Here is a 16982-nt window from a genome sequence, read left to right on the forward strand (position 1 = left end):
AAACTAAAATCACAGCCCATTCATTTGGCCTTTCTTTCATGCTGTGCCAAGAACAAGCAACCTCTTAATCCAAAGATCTCACCATGATTCATGTTTGACGCATGCATGCATGCATTCACGTGCACGGTTGTGGCATGACCACCAAAACAGAAAGATATGGACACAAGATGTGTGCAAATGTATTCAGTATTCTATCCATGTGAACATGATTTAAGTGTGTGTGGGGGGGGGGGGACCTAACCTCCTCCAGGGGGGTCTGGGGGCATGCTCCCCCGGGAAGATTTTTTTTTAAATATTGAAGTTAAAAGCATCAATCTGGTGCACTTTGAGAGCAACATGAGGAGATCTATGGATACATCTCTCAACACCCAGATAAAACAGAACTGTAAGCAGATTTTTCTTTTTGGATATTTTACAAATCACTCCCCTTTCAAACTCTTTCTTGTTATTTTTAACAACTTTTTTGTTACTGTCATATAGTATTTTATACCTGTTAATAATTTAGTCTCTATTGTCTCATTAATAACTATAATGATCATATCAAGGTGTGCCTTAACCTCACTGAGCTGAGGTTATTTGAGCCTCTCAGGAGAGAGCTCTCTTCAACCTGGTTGTAGAAATGCTCTTTAAAGAGCATCTTGCAGGTTTTTATTTTTTCTACATTTATGCTTAAACTTGCTTGAAAATTACCCTTAAAAAAGTGAATAGAGGATTTGATATGTTTTACGAGACATAGGGGCAGGAATTCAGGGGGAAAGGAGCAATTTTGAGCTCTGCTCTTAAAAACGGCTTTTTTTTAAGGTCATACGTCAAACGCATCATATTACATCACACAGGGGACACATCTCCGCTCTCTGATTGCGGGTATAGTGGAGTTGCGTTGAGTAGAGCGGTTGTGTTTTAAGGAGCTGGTATTTTTCGGTAGTTTTACATTGCATTTCACCATTTGTAATCATGATGCAGTATTGTGTTTGTGCAGGTTGCACAAATACAAGCCTGTCAGGACATCGAGACCACAGTAAAAAGGACCGGAGCTAGCGTTCGTTCCTGGGTGCGTTGTGCATCCACCTCCCTGCAGCACATACTCTCCACAGCTTTATCAGGAAACCGTATTACTTCTATCTCCCCCCCCCCCCTTCGCTGCTCTCTCTCTCTCCCCTCCGGTACTGTGTTGTTTGTGTGTGCGTGGTGGCTGTCACTCCTGGCTCCCGGCTCAACCTCCACTCACCTGCTGCAATCAGCTGTGCACCCTCCCCGACTACACACCTGCTTTCCATCAAACCAACGACATATCAACGGAGGCTCCACAACCTTTCTCCGCCAGATCGTCAAGTATCAGCCGTATCTCGCGTCTCCCCTCCGGTACACAGCACCATAGTGTGGAGTTGCATTAGGTAACGTGAGATACGGCTGATACTGTACTTGCGCATTAGTTTCTGTTATGGATCAGTATCAACAGTCCTGCCAGTAACGTTACTATATTATCAATGCTACTTTAGTTATAGCCTGATATATGATAGCTAACTTTACAATGTTGTGATGTGACGTTAGCTAACATTCTGTAGCTAACGCCTGTCACTCACCAAGATAGCTGCCCAGTTCTCCACTGGTTCTCCACACACCACAGCTCAATTTCTCTCCGATGGCCGTTATTTCTTCTAATCCTTGGCTGCTCCTGGTCTCTTGGACGCCTAGCAGGCTCATAATTATAAGGTTGTGGTCCGTCATATGCATTCGAATATTCATGTTCAACTTCTTCTGTGTCTTCTGTGTCGAAACTATGGGATCCATGTTTATTAATATGTTATACCGGCCGCTCTCCCCCTTGTGTCCCCCGTGTTACGTCACATGCGGGAGGTCACGTGCTGAGGCTTTTTTATGCGGAAGTTAACATTTCTTACAAAAACGACGCCAGATGTCACTGTCGTGTATATTTCTGTATATTTTTTGAAAATCTAGTGTATTCATCATTTTCCTACACATTTATTCACAGGTGTCTTTAACCTGGAAGTTGCACTTTAAATTCGTTAGCATAGCTAGCTAACCAGATGCTAATAACAACAGATCGCCACTGTGCTTACAACTAAAGACACAGCCTCGCAAACACTGCGGCATGTGTACGGCTCCTTATGGGTACTGGAATATTTGAAGAGCTGGAGCGGCGTTCCGATGCTCTCCGTTAATCCTTTCAGACGAGACATAACCACGTGATGTGAAGACACGTTACGCTCGTGTTGTGTTCAATGAACCTGTCCTTGGCCAGGAAAAACAGGCACTTGCTTGTTTAATTATTTTGCGATCTAGATTTCTTCTTCCTTTTTGAAGTGAGAAGTTGTTCATCTGTCGGACAGACGGACCCCCCCAAAACGAAAGCTCTTCGGTTCTCCACGAACAGGGGCGGCGCCAGGGCAGCTTGGAGTTGCAATAGCAACTCCAACAATTGGCCTAGCAACGGCTTAGCAACCCCATTGTTTTGTTATGAAAATGTATCTATATACAGAGCTCTCAAGTCTCACGCATTTGGCACGAGACACACGCATTTCACTCCATTCACACGCTCACACGCCACACCTTGTATTTCTCACGCAGAGATTTCTTTCCAGGGTACCGCCCACCAAGTTGCGCCGCAATTTTGTCAAACTAGGCTTGTTTGAGACGCGTGCACTCCACTAGCACCCGCGATACAGAGGGCTTCATACTCCACTAGCACCGACCCCCCCCCCCCACATTCGCGGTACAGAGGGCTTCACGGGAACTTTGAGTGGAGCCAGAAGTTGGAGTACCAACATTTCACTCTGAACTCTGCTCAAAACTTGAGAGCCCTGTATATATATTTATACACATTCTCGCGAGGTCTATCAGGGATCGTTAATGTTGTTATAATTCTCAGTATGTGAACACAGATCGAAAATGGAAAGATTTCTCACAAGTCAGCGTAAACGGTCGCGATCTCCAACGGAGCCGGTCCAGCCGGACAACCCTGTGTGTGTGTGTGTGTGTGTGTGTGTGTGTGTGTGTGTGTGTGTGTGTGTGTGTGTGTGTGTGTGTGTGTGTGTCTGTGTGTGTGTGTGTGTGTGTGTGTGTTTGCGGTGTAGTGATGAGGTTAAATGCCACAGCATGCCAGTTGAAACAGTGAACGATCGCAATTGTGTACTTGTACGCTCAGGGTGTAATGGTATTATACACAAATATTGTAGGAGCACAGAAACAGTGTTCAAATTCTGCTTTTACAAACTTATTTTGGTTGTGCTTACCTTGCAAAGTAATGTTATAAGTGTCAAAGGAATGTTTTAATGTAAATATTAATGATAATATTGTAGTGTGTCCAAGTTAATAGTTATTTCAGTTATCAGATGATGTGCACAGTTTAGTAGGCTACATTTGTAAAGTTATTTAGAAAATGTTGTTGGTGGGAGTTAGAGAGAGACCGCCCCTTCCAGGTGTGTGTGTGTGCGTTTTCCGATGTGTGTGGAGGGAGTGCGAGACGCTAGGAGTTGTCTTCGAGTGTGAGGAAAAGTCATAATGAGTGTTATACTATTGATTGGTTCTGTAAGGCGTGGCTGTGGCCGTCAATACAATAAAATAAAGAGAACGTTTTCGACATTGAAGGCTCGTGATCTGTGATCTTGAATAGCGGTGAACGCTACAATATGAACAGGCTCGTGCTTGGCCCACTGGTATTGTTTGTTTATTTATTTTGAAAATTAACTAGCAACGCCGTGCTGTCATATAGCAACTGCTAAGCTACTGCAGCAAAAAAAATCCTGGCACCGCCCACGAATTACACAAGTCACCCAAATCAGCGTTAAAAAAGCGGGAGGCGCTGAAAAGCGACTAATTTGCATCACTGTTTTTTAAACAAGTAAACAAATAGCTGTCCATGGTTCCGATAGAGAGAGAGGGGGGGTATAAGGAAAACACTCATCACCGGATCCAGCAGAGCAATAGCCTATAGGCAAAACACAGAAGATCAAGAAAAGATAAGACATAAAATGAACTTACCTAAGCTGAAGTAGATGGTCCACTTCATTCATTTTCTTTCCATTTTACTGATTTTAATCGCTACACGCTGCTCTCTCTCGTCTCCTCTTTACAAACAATTACTATTTTCGCGGCACACGTACTTACAGCCAATCAGCTCTCTGAATTATGAGATGACGTTTGGTAGGTATGTAAAAGAGGGGCTAGGTCGGGGCTTGACCCACGTCGCTCAAACCGGCTCAATAGGCACACTGTAGAAACTAATTAGAAGAACACAGACTAAAATAGCAATGTACAGACTAATCAGATGATTAAACATGATCTTAAAATATATTTGAAGATGTATTTATTTGCATTTATTTAGAATTATTATTTGAACTTTCTGCTGGGGCTGTGCCTGCCCCTAATGACCAGTCGCCACTGTAGGCGACATACTTAACGCAACATAATTGACTACACAAACTATGCAACAGACCTAGCTACTCAACTTACTTAAGTACAAAACAAACTTAATAACGTAACAAACATACTTATTTTTTGCTAAACTACAATCATTTAATTGACCTAAGTTAGAAGTTTTGTCGCCTAAAGATAATCAAGGAATGTTCGTACTCCTCCCAGGACAGAAATAGAGTGTTGCAGTGAGGACATCTTTGTAGTCCGACCCGCAAGTTAGCAACACTCTCCATTGACAAGAAGCAATGGGGATTTTCCATTGGGCTTCGGTAAATACCAGAAAATAAGCTCTGTGGCAAACACATTTATGGTACTTATCACGTTTTGTTCCGCAAGATAATAATCTCATATTAACACCATTTTTAGATTTTTTAAGGGAAATGCCCTTCAGCCATAAAAAAAGCTAACGTTAGGCTATAAACAAACAACTGTTAGGGTGTTCATTGATGTATTTTATGCCATAGTACAAAACATAACAATCTACCCAGCTTGTGTAAACCACATAACTTATTTCAGGCACGAGGGAAGTGTTAAGATGATAAGTAATTTCCAGGCCAATGAGCATCATTACACTCAATCTATCCTGTTCTGATTCTGCAGAAGCAGAGAGTGGTTTAAACTAGCAAATGAAACAATAAAATATGATGTATCTAAATACACAACTTCCATTTAAGGGTAAACATTCCCTTTAATGGAAGTACACAATGAAGTGAACACGTACATATTTTTGATTACTCCTACTCCTCAGTAGTGTTTAAATTGAGTTTGTAAACCTCAATATCCAACCTGTAGAGACACCACCACCAGAAACCACAATCCTCTTACAGCAGCTAATAACAGCTAACCTCATTACATTACAGAATGCATCTTAATGTTAACACTGCAGTTTTCAACATCCCCGGCCCACTATACAGTCCTTAATCTTATTAGGTATTCTAAATAGCTTTTGCTCTAGTTAACACAATTCCTTTGGGTCTCATTAAAGTGTTTATAATGAATAAGGAAGTGGCTTAATGTGCTGCTGTAGTGACCTGTGATGGTTAAGAACATCATGAGAATCACCAGCCATCAAAGTGTAGGCTGATCCCGGCAGATTACCATGAATGTCCACAAAGCACAAGTTTTGAAAACCTAATGAACATCAAGCAAAATGTGGCCTGTTTACAGTGTGCTTTTTATTGTAATTACATCTTACATAAAGTAAATAATAGCACACAAAATGTATTTGTTTATTATATTCCAGCCGTCATATCGTACTGACCCTGTGGGTGTGTGTATCATTACTTCTAATAACTTGTGGTATTTCAAACAGAAAATACCATGGCTACCATGTGTTCACACAGCAGCCTTGTCAAGTATTCTGAAATTTCAGTTGAACGCTGTGACACCTATTGCACTTAGTAAAGATTTGATTTAATTTATTTAAATGAGCAATTTATTTAAATGAGCAAGCAAGAGGATCTTTTACTGTGAGCCATTTACATTTGCACTATGGAAAACATCTGTTTTGATTTGGTGGCTAATCCTAATTCGTCTGATAGTAAATAAAAATATATAATCAATTAATGGCTGATTGCTTAGTGAAAGAAATGTTAACAAAGTTCAACGGATAATGATTTGAATATATTTGTGCCATGACAGGCAAGGCAACTTACTGTTCAGGCAATAAAAGCATAAATACTGTTGGGAAATACTACTGCTCATGTGCACAATCCCACTTTTATAGTTTAATATTGTTATTAGTGGATGCTACTTCAGTCACTTTTTGCCGCACGTCATAATGCTTCTACTTATCTGTGTACTTATTTGATCTTAATAATGTGGTCTCTTCTGCACATGCGCCAACAGTGCATGCAGCTACTGCAGTTGCTCCTGCAAGATTTGTACTATTTAGAATTTTTGGCTTTATTATTTGATCTTTGGATAAAAAAGGGTATTTGGGTTAACTGAAGGGACAATGAGGAGAGCTGGAGCCAGATGTATGGAGAAAATTTGATATAAGCCCCCCCTTATCATGCTCAACATAAGATCACTGGCTAATAATTTACCACGTGAATTTCTATGCATGCAGTGGGACAAATAAAATATTTCTGATTTCTAATATCCATCACCTCTTAACTTTGTACAGCTCTGTATCGTAGAAAGTGCACCTACATTATGGTTATGTACCACATGTATTACAAGTGGATGTTTTCCTGGCTACAGTGGCAGGAATCAGTTATGTTTTAAGTGGTACTGTATAAGGACTATAAACAGCAGTAGCCTTGATGTTAGAGAATGAGGCTCTAAATTTGAGTAAGATGATTTTTATATATCATAATTTACTAAGAACATGAATGTGTAAAGTAAATGAATAAGAATCTTGTGTTCCTAGTTTAGGTAAAGTTTTCTGAAGCGAGAACTTGTAATCATACCATGCGCAGAAGTGTCAGCCTTTGGACTCTGCATGCGATAATATATTCATCTGAAAGGCTGAGAAACAAAACACAGGCAGACATATAACAGATGCTGAATTCAGTTGAATTAGGTGAAAATGACTGAATCATTGTCACATTATAAGACATTTCACCGCCCTATAAGTTTTGACATGGTCTTAGTATCTCTCGAGAAATCATCATGACAGAAAAAAGCTTTTTCATGTTCTCACAGTGCCAAGGTGTTTCCTCCCACAGGCCAAACACATGGAGGTTACGAGAATCTGAGACTCTGTAGGTAGGTGTGAATCTGAGTGTACATTATTTTCTATCTGTGCTCAATGTGTTAGCCTTTTGATAGTTTGGCGACCTTTTGGAGGTGTAACAGGCAATAGATGAATGCATGCTGGGACATGCTCCAGTAACTCTTTTCAAACCAGCCTAGTATATAAAGTGTAGAACATTTATAATTATTAATTTATCTAGGAATAAAAAGTAAAAAAGCTGGCGAATATAAGATGGATTAAGTAACTTTCACTTTCAAATGAAATGTTGAATTCAAGCTAACGTATGAAATCAATCATTTTTTTGTCACATTTAATAATAGGAGGTACAATCCTAGTGAAAGTAAATGCTGCGGTTCCTTTAATTTATGCATTAAAAAAGAGTTTAAACATAATAGAATAATAAACGTCTATGGTTGGCAGTCTTAGGCAGGGACTCCCTTTAGTATCCTACTAGCCTGAGGGTAGAAGCTCTTACTAAGCTTCACAGTACTGGTCTGATGAATTCCATACTTTCTTTATGACCTTAATGGAGAAAACACTGTTATGCTGGTGGTAGAGATCCTAAATTGATTCTCCATCTAGTCCTTTTTCTTACTGTGCCTTGGTGTAAATATATTTTAAGTAACATAGAGCGACTCCATGTTTCCTGTTCAACTTATTGAACAGCTGTTTGCAACTGTTTGTCAACGTTTGTGTCCACGATTGTGCTCCGGGCTGCCATTTCTTTAGTTTGCTAACATATTTTAATGTTTCAATATTTAGAGTGGTGCAGATAAGGCGTATCTTGTAGGCCAAACCAGAAGTTCCCTTGACAGAAAGTCATTTGGATTTTCCATTTCGGATTATAGCAGAAAATAAACTCAGTGGCAAACAAACATTTGAATGAAATGCAATCGGAATCGGCAGGAGTAAAAAGCTAGCGTTAGGCCCTAAAATAACTCAAACTTGGTTGCATTACTTCACGTCACCTGCGCTAAACTAAAGCTGGTCTCGTATTCCAACCTAGTCTCACGGCATTTCGTGTTATACATTTAATCTATTGATTCGTGTTCACCAACACGATTTCCCCCTTTTTTTCGTGTTACACAGAACGATTTTAAAAGCAATGTATTTCTATTGGTAGTGTGTTTCGTGCATGTACCACATCTTTTTGTCCGTTTGGGTCTTGGAAGACCAGAAGCTGTGTGGTTCATTAAAAAAACATGTTCTTGCTCAATATCAAGCCAAGATTATTGTTTTTATTTTTAAATCGTATAATGTCTGACTTTTTTGCCGTTCGCGGGGAAAATAAATGGGGCTCAGAGCCTCAGAATACTGAAATCTATATTTTTTAAATCTTTTTTTCTTTCTAATTTGTTATTCAGGAACTGCATTTTTTTTAAACTTCATTGTTTAGCCGCAATGCAAATTGGGATATGGTGTTTATGCGATATGAAATCCGGAAAACATTTCAAAAAAGAAAATAATACTTAATTCCGAGTGTACTTGCTTTTCTCTTTGGAAGAGAGTAATAATGAAGCTCAGCGCAAGTTCAGGCAGGAAGACCTATCACTTCGTATTGCGCGTCATGGCAATACTCGCTCCCTTCACTAAAGGATAGGGAGCGCCACTCCCCACTCCTCAGCTAACCTATCACTTCCCTCCATTCACAAGCCTAATCATCGCACCTGCTAATCCCTCTATATATGCTCTCCCCTTTTCCATCAGCTGTCTTCCAGGTGTCAACGCGCAAGCAGCAGCAGGGCTTCGTCCCAGCTCCGGGTATTAATTCATCAACTCCGCAGTCTTGCGGATTAAGCTACAGGGGGCGTTCCCCAGTTGGCTAGCGGTTCTAGCCGGCCACCCCGCAAACCCGGATGCGGAAGAAAAAGACAAGGATACTGAGCTCCACGGAAGTTCCTCCGGCTTAATGGAAATGGGCTACTTTAGGCAAACAATTGACACACGCCTTCAGTCTCTCGAGAGGGCATCACTGGCATCAGGGCCGCTCAAATGCGGCGCTTCCGGCCTTCACGCGGAACGGGCCCTCATCGCTTGCGAAGCTTCACCCACTTCCGGCTTCAACCACAACCCCTCTTGCAGACAGGCAGGGCTCAAGCTACATCTCATCGAAGCTACTTCTCCTCCCGGCTCAGTAGCAGTACTGGTCTCTAAGTGCGTCTTAGGTGGCAAGCAGGTAGTGATGGCGAGATGAAGCTTTGAAGCTTTCCAGCAATTGGTTCGCAAAGGGTTCATGTCATGAGGCTTCATCATGGGCTTCATTTGAACATAAACCCCTGTTGGTCAAAGCGTGTAAAACAGGCAAATTGGAAATCTCAACAGTTGCGCTCTATCTCATACCGAGTTCCCATGAGTAAAGCCTTAGAATAACTCTAAACAACGGACATAAAATCCTATTTTCATGTTAACAATATTGTTTTCATTCCAGTTGAACGATTGTGATTGAAAAGCCTATAGGAGGCTGGTAAACATTGCAAAGAGGGATTCGTATTCCTTAATATTATTCATAAACTTAACCACGTTGTAGCCTGAGAAGGCTAAACCATATCAGGAATACATTTATTAACTGCATTATCTCATTTAGCTGTAGCTTCTATAAGCAAACCCTGCGGTCGTGGGTCGGCTGCTTTCCAGCGAGCCACAGCCCACACGCTGAATCTACCCAAAAAAACACTGGATATATCTTATCTGCATTTATTCATTTATTTATTCATGTTTTATTCCTACATTTATTTATGCTTGTATCTATTTATACTATGACATTTTCCGACCTCTATATAAGTGAGGGTCTGAGCTCTTTTAATTCCATCGTGTCACCAGCGGACCCGGGTACAGGAGGGGTAATATGGTTTTTGCAGTCCCGGCTCCAGCTCAGTACAGAGGGGGGGGCAGCTGAAAACCGAGGGGGGGGGCGGTGAGTCACAGCATCATGTGACATGTCACCGCCGGTGACATGTCACATGATGCTGCATAGAATGAGAAAACATAACGGAGCAACATCAAAACAGACTCCACAGATCAGAGGCGCTGATCTAACATATCCAACAACGGATGATCAATAACCACATTGCTAACAAACAGTAGCAACAATACAAATGATAAAATAACCAGCTCTTACCTTCAGTAGAGTTGCAGTCTCCTCTTTCCTGACGAGTGGAACCTCCTCAGCAGCATCTCCTTCCACTCATCTTTGAATTTCCTACTGAGGTCATTCTCAAAGGCCAGCTGGATGAGATGGGCTTTGCGTCGATGCAACATGCTGCGTCTGTGCTCACTAAATACATTCTTCAACGTGGAGAACGAGTTTTCACATGTAGCAGTTGATGCCCCGAATGTTAGTGCGTGTTTGAATGCTGTCATTACCGCTGGCATGGCACTTAATACCCTGGACTCCTTTGCAACAAGGTGACTCAAAGTCACTCTCTACTCCCTGGCCTGTGCACCGGCTTTTCAAAAACTCTCGCGCAACTGTGAACTGTGCCTCAACCATGTCTGTGTTTGTTAAATCCAGTAGTGGTTTCACTTTCTCAGCCTCCAGGAAAATCACACTGGCGGGGTCCAAAGCGTCCAAAGCTGACATATATTTCCCGTTACGCTCGCTGAAACGTGCAGCCATTTCACTCAGAATAGAGTCGATGATGCCAAAAAACAGCCGCTTGCACTCTTGTAAAATGTCCACTTCGCGCTGCCCAAGGCTTTCACTCACCACGTAGTCTTGTAGCGTCCTGGTGGCCTGCCGCTGCCGTTTTGGAGGAGCAGGCGCGCCGGCGCCCTCACCTGCATCCCCGCTGTCAGCCCACAGTTTCTGAAATTCCGCATCTGATCGTAGATCCTCTATGCAAGAAGAGGCACTTTGAATGAGCCGGACTGCAGTGATTAGATCTGTTTCTTCGGCTTGCATTATCCGATTGGCTGGGTCCATCAGCCCCAATACTTTGTGCATCACACCGGTGAGAAATGTGAAGCTCCGTTCTGTAATGGCCTTGTGAAGTCCAACAGATTCAATTTTCACATCAGCACTTGCTCCCATGGTTCCGATCTCTTTCAGGAAGTCCACCAGTGCAGTGTGTGACTTCAGCACCACAGACACCGTGTCAAGGTGTCCGGTCCATCGCTGCTCTAACAGCCTTTTAAGCTTCTCTCCTTTGTACTGTGCGGCTACAGTGGGCTTTTTCATAAATTTATAAAGGGAATTGCACACTTCAAAAAAATCCCCAACTGCACTCTCTGAGGAAATAGCATGCACGATCACCAAATGCAATTGGTGGTTGAAACAATGGATGTAAGGCACTTCTCTGTTTAACTTATTTTGAATAAGCTTCTGCATGCCTCCCTCTCGTCCCGACATGACGCTGGCTCCGTCATAACACTGACTAAGAATTTTGTTTGCGTCAAGGCCAGCATTTGACAGTTCATCAAGCACAACATTAGTGAGTGACTGGGCATCACATTTGTCCGTTGTCTGCATTGATAACAGCCTCTCTTGCATTTTGTAGTCCTTGTCCATATAACGCACAACTAGGCCTATAGATACATTTTCACTGCCTGTCGGGTCTTTAGTTCCATCCACCTTGAGTGTAAACCATGACTCCCCGACATCTTTAACAATTTGCTCTGTTACGATCGTGCTCATCAGTTCAATGATGTGATTTTGAATATCATGTGATGTGTAAGTTGCGTTTTTTGGAATTGTACTGAAAGCCTTTGCAAGCTCTTGGTTTTGCCTCAGCGTGTAATCAAACAGTGAGAGAAACAGTCCGCTTCCCAGTTCATCTCTGCTATTGACTGAATCCACTTCACCCCTCAGTGGCAGTTCGTTTGAGACAAGAAATTCAATTATGTCAACAATTGCAGACACATACAGGCGGTTTCGCGCAAGCTGATGAGAGTTAACCATGGTTGAAATTTCACTGCCTGTGTTGCATCGCATTTCCTTCTCTTTCCAGCTAACATTGCATGCTTGATGCTCTTTGCTGTTACTGTGCCTGCTAAATCCCTTTGCCTTATCATTAGCATGCTTCCAATTAGTATACCCAGTTCTTGTGAAAACGGAGTCACTCCCTCCAAATTTCCTGCAGGGAAAACAAAAGGCTGCCTCTTCTTGCTGCGAATATTCAAGCCAGTCTCTCTCGTTGTACCAATTAGCCGAAAATGACCGTTTACAGTCATTATTATGCTGTTGCTTCTTTGGAAACTGCCTGAGATGAACCTGAGCTGGCTTGTCAACTCCGAGGTCCTCTGGTAAACCGTGAGTGCGACGGCGGGCTCTCCGGTCCCAGTGAACCCGGCTCACGCTCCTCACTGCGAGGCTGAACCCGCGGCTCCTCCCTCGGCAGGTGTTCCTCGTCCTCTCCGGTGCTCCTGCTGCTGCTGCCAGGCGGCGGGGATGCCGCCGACGGTGTGGTTGTTTCTGGCTTTTTCAGCCATTTGCGAATATCCATTCTGTCCATAGACTGTATAAAATATTCTGAATGTCCGCTTGAATTAAAATAGCTGCTACGTTGCTTCGTTTGTTTTTGTTTTATGGCGGGATGACGCACTGAACGTCAGTGACCGTCAATTTACGTCTCATGACGTAAACTGCGTAAATTGCAAAGCTGTTTTTTTATTTACCCATGCTGTTCATTTTGGTTTGTCAGTGGAGTTTTCTGTTGTTTTTAACACATCATAAACTGTTGTAATAAAACTAAAAACAATAAAAAATAAATACAAAAAATACTATTTTGATTGAGGGGGCGGACAGTCCGCGTGAGGGGGCGACGCCCCCTCACGCCCCCTCTTGACGCCGGGACTGGGTTTTTGTTATACATCCATGGGTATTATGAGCGTTGTGGCTCAACGGTTCAAATGAATCGCTTCCCGAAGCAGTCACGTGGTATCGACAGGCAGCGAGGTTCGCTTGTCATCGATGACGTCACTGGCCCAAAATGATACAAGCCTCGATACATGCTTCACAAAAAGATTGGGGATTACTCGACACACGCTCCGAAGCCTCGGTGCAATACGTAACATCACTACTAGCAGGTTCAGCGCACAGCAGGCTCGCCTCCTTTCCCTGCGCCTCACCGCTAAAACAGGTAAGAAAAGAGAAGAAAGAAAAGAGAGAAAGGAAAGAAGGAGAAAAGAAGAAAGAGAAAAGCAAAAGAAGAGAAGAACGAAGAAGAAGAGAGAGAAAGAGAAGGAAAAAAAGAGAATATCGTTGCTTTAGTTTAGGGTTAAGGTGAGTTCCAGGCAGTGTCGGGTGTAACGCGTTACAGCATGGAGTTATGCAGTTCGGGTAACTACTACCCGTCACAATGCTCAGTAAGTACCGCAGTTTCAAGCTTCACACAGCGGTTTTTGGGGGTTTCTTTCAGGGAGAAAGAGATGTTCATGTAAGATGATAGAAGACAGTCTAATCACCCAACCAACACATCAGCTTCTACGTCTCACCGTGGCGTAATTAAACTGCTAATTAAGCTAGTCCTATACCAGGGCTCGATAGTAACGGTTGCCATTGGCAACCATTTGGAAATGTCAACCACTTCTTGGACTTTGGTTGCCATCAGTGGCAACCAGTTTTTAACATAAGAAATAAGGACAGCAAACGTGCACCCCAAAATAGATAAATGTTCATATTCGTTTTTAAGAGTGATATTTAATTGTTGTGACCAGTCGGAACCTGATACTTAAATTGCACGTGCATTGGCGTGATTACAGAGCCAGAAGCGATGCACGTTTACTCGCGTGCGCGGTGCGCCGTGGGTTTGTTTTACAACAAAATGGCGAAGCAAAAATAAGTTGCTTGACTGTGATAAAAGTTCAGCCAACACCTCAACTTCTCCAATGAATGTTCAAAGTGATTCAACTGATGGAGCGTAAGGTAAAACCCGAACGAAAAACAAAGAGGAATGTTTTCTATTCACTTCCGGTAAAAGTTCCTTCAAAATAAGAGTCCCGATCTTATCACTACAAAATAAAAGTGCAAAACAAAACTTTACCATAGAAAATGGTTGCATTAAATTATAATCACTCCATAAAAAGGTAACACATTTTAAATATAGTTAGACATATTAAAGGTAATTTACAGCATCAATAATTAATATCAAATGTTTAACTATGAATGGTTTTCATTTATTTAACATTAGAAATGTATTAGTCTGGCCAATCCAAGACTTCATGCTGATGGGTCTATGGTGGGGGTCAGCACAAAGGTCAAGAAAACCCACGTTTGAAAGGGAGACAACAGATGATCAAGAAACTGGTGACTTGCTCAATTCATTTGTGAGGGATCTATGAAGACAGGACAACAGCAGCACTACTGGTATTTTGTATACCAGCAATTGAGGGTGGACAAGTTTACTACCACTTAGGTTCAAATAAGTGCGTTAATTACTTATTGTAAAGCATTTGAACATTCTCGTGTCACATGTTCATTATTAAGTGGATGTATAACTGTATAGCATCTCAATTATTTAAAATATAAGGTATCAAAAAGGGCAACCGTATTTTCAGTTGGCAACCAAAAGTGGATGCCTGGTTGCCAGCCTGGCAACCACTTTTAAAAGTTAGCGTTGAGCCCTGCCTATATCATGGGTCATGTCTCAGCATTTACCTAAGCAAATATTATTTCATGCTGCTCATATTGCACTCATATATTTGGTTCATGCTCACATGGCTTATGTTAAGCAGGGTATGATATTCATGCATCATTGTTCTCAAGCTAACAGCCGCATTACATTGTCTACATCTCCCTCTTCGCCGGGCATCGGCTCGTGCCGGCTATCCAAGATCTCTCCAGTTTACCTCTGGTAAACATGCATATAACTGGTGGTGGTGTCTTAAGAGCATTTCAGGGCTCGTTCAGGATAGGTGCAGCAAACCTGCCGCAATCAAGGTAATTGTTCCTCTTCCCTACAACAACCGCTTCTCATCCTACATTCGTCTGAACGCCAGTGCCGTGCTGGCTATCCAAAGGTCTCTCCAACCTTCAAATTGGTACGTATGCATATAACTGGTGGTGGTTCTTAGCATGTCAGCACGTATATTCGCCCCGCGGCTCATGTTTATCCTTGCATGTCTAACCCTGTACGTCCAGGTTGTAACCTTTGGGTCTGTATAAAATGTGTCCCTGCGAAGTCAGGTTGCCCCGTACGTCCGGGATGCCCCGTTCGTCCGGGATGCCCCGTACATCCGGGAAGCCCTGTATGTCCAGGATGCCCCGTACGTCCGGGATGCCCCGTATGTCCGGGAAGCCCCGTATGTCCGGGACGCCCTGTATGTCCAGGACGCCCTGTATGTCCAGGATGCCCTGTACGTCCAGGAAGCCCTGTACGTCCAGGGAGGATGCCTAAATCCCCACATGTATTAACCTCTCTTTTCATCCATAGATTTCCACTGCATCCCACAAGGTAAGATTTCATCACGTTCAGTACTTCATACCTTCACTTCTTTTGGGGGTTCATCGGAAACGGTTCTTCCCTTCCCGAATGACATCCTACAAAACCTGGGCCTAATCGCCAAACACCATTTCATTCACTTGTTATAAACTGTCATCATTATGTTTCATTTATATAATGTGACCCGATAATAAACATGTATTCCATACATCACGTCTCTCCTGATTGAAATGAAGCTCAGCGCAAGTTCAGGCAGGAAGACCTATCACTTCGTATTGCGCGTCATGGCAATACTCGCTCCCTTCACTAAAGGATAGGGAGCGCCACTCCCCACTCCTCAGCTAACCTATCACTTCCCTCCATTCACAAGCCTAATCATCGCACCTGCTAATCCCTCTATATATGCTCTCCCCTTTTCCATCAGCTGTCTTCCAGGTGTCAACGCGCAACCCTCCTCCACCCCTTCGCCTCCTGCTTCCAACTCAGGGCCAAGCTCAACCTTCTCCCTTCCAACCGGACCTAACCACTTATCACCACCACCAGTGTCTAGACCCAGGGGGGTTCATCGGAAACGGTTCTTCCCTTCCCGAATGACATCCTACAAAACCTGGGCCTAATCGCCAAACACCATTTCATTCACTTGTTATAAACTGTCATCATTATGTTTCATTTATATAATGTGACCCGATAATAAACATGTATTCCATACATCACGTCTCTCCTGATTGAACACGGTCCGGCTGCATTAAATATTACACATATGCCGTAGTTCTTTATTTATAGAGCCCTGATGAGAAGACTTCTAGACAAACTGGAAGAACTGCTACCAAAACAGAATACGTGAAGTGGATCATAAATATATCAGCAATTAAACAACATCTTCAATTTCTTTTCACAAAATACGTCTCCTCGCAGTATCAACATTAATTCGGCTGACTTTTATATTTGATCCAATTGGTAGATAGGTTATATTTACACCATAACGGTGCACAGCTGATAGAAAAGGACTTACGTTTTTAAAGATATTACTGATTTTCTTCAAATATAAGAATGTAAATACTGAGTTGAGAGAATAGTCAGGGGTTTGGGGTGATGGGAGACACATCTATGGATTCAGAATTTCAATAGCTTACCATTAAATGACGGATATACCTTTCTGTCTGTGATGTTTTACAAATCAGATATTAATGTGTACAAGTAAAACATGTGAAATAATATCGCAATATTCTGTAAAATGATGTGAAAACATGAATAAAACTACACATCTTCAGATGTTATACATATGTGTCCTACACTAATAATACAAAGTTATTATGGCTTTGTACACAGGGTAGGTTAAAGCACGTTATTGAATTATTTTTTTTAAATGTTATATTTGATGAAAAAAATATTAAGAGTACATACAAAATAGGGGGAAAGTAGAAGGTCAATGATAGACATATAGAATGTAAAAAATCAAGAAGATA

At 42.2% G+C, this 16982-nt stretch overlaps 1 protein-coding gene across 1 annotated transcript in view; it reads right to left on the reverse strand.

Annotated features, from left to right (window-relative positions):
- The window catches only part of LOC307020598 (regulator of G-protein signaling 21-like), an 86993-nt gene extending 70779 nt beyond the window's left edge, over window positions 1-16214 (reverse strand). Inside the window, exon 1 of the mRNA XM_079652060.1 lies at window positions 10845-16214. Within this exon, the coding sequence (XP_079508186.1) occupies window positions 10845-10957 (113 nt within the window). The 5' untranslated portion in view covers window positions 10958-16214. The remainder of the gene's footprint in view (window positions 1-10844) is intronic.
- Window positions 16215-16982: the final 768 nt, after the last annotated feature.

This window comes from Notothenia rossii (assembly GCF_949606895.1).
Source record: "Notothenia rossii genome assembly, chromosome: 9".
Lineage (NCBI taxonomy): Eukaryota > Metazoa > Chordata > Actinopteri > Perciformes > Nototheniidae > Notothenia > Notothenia rossii.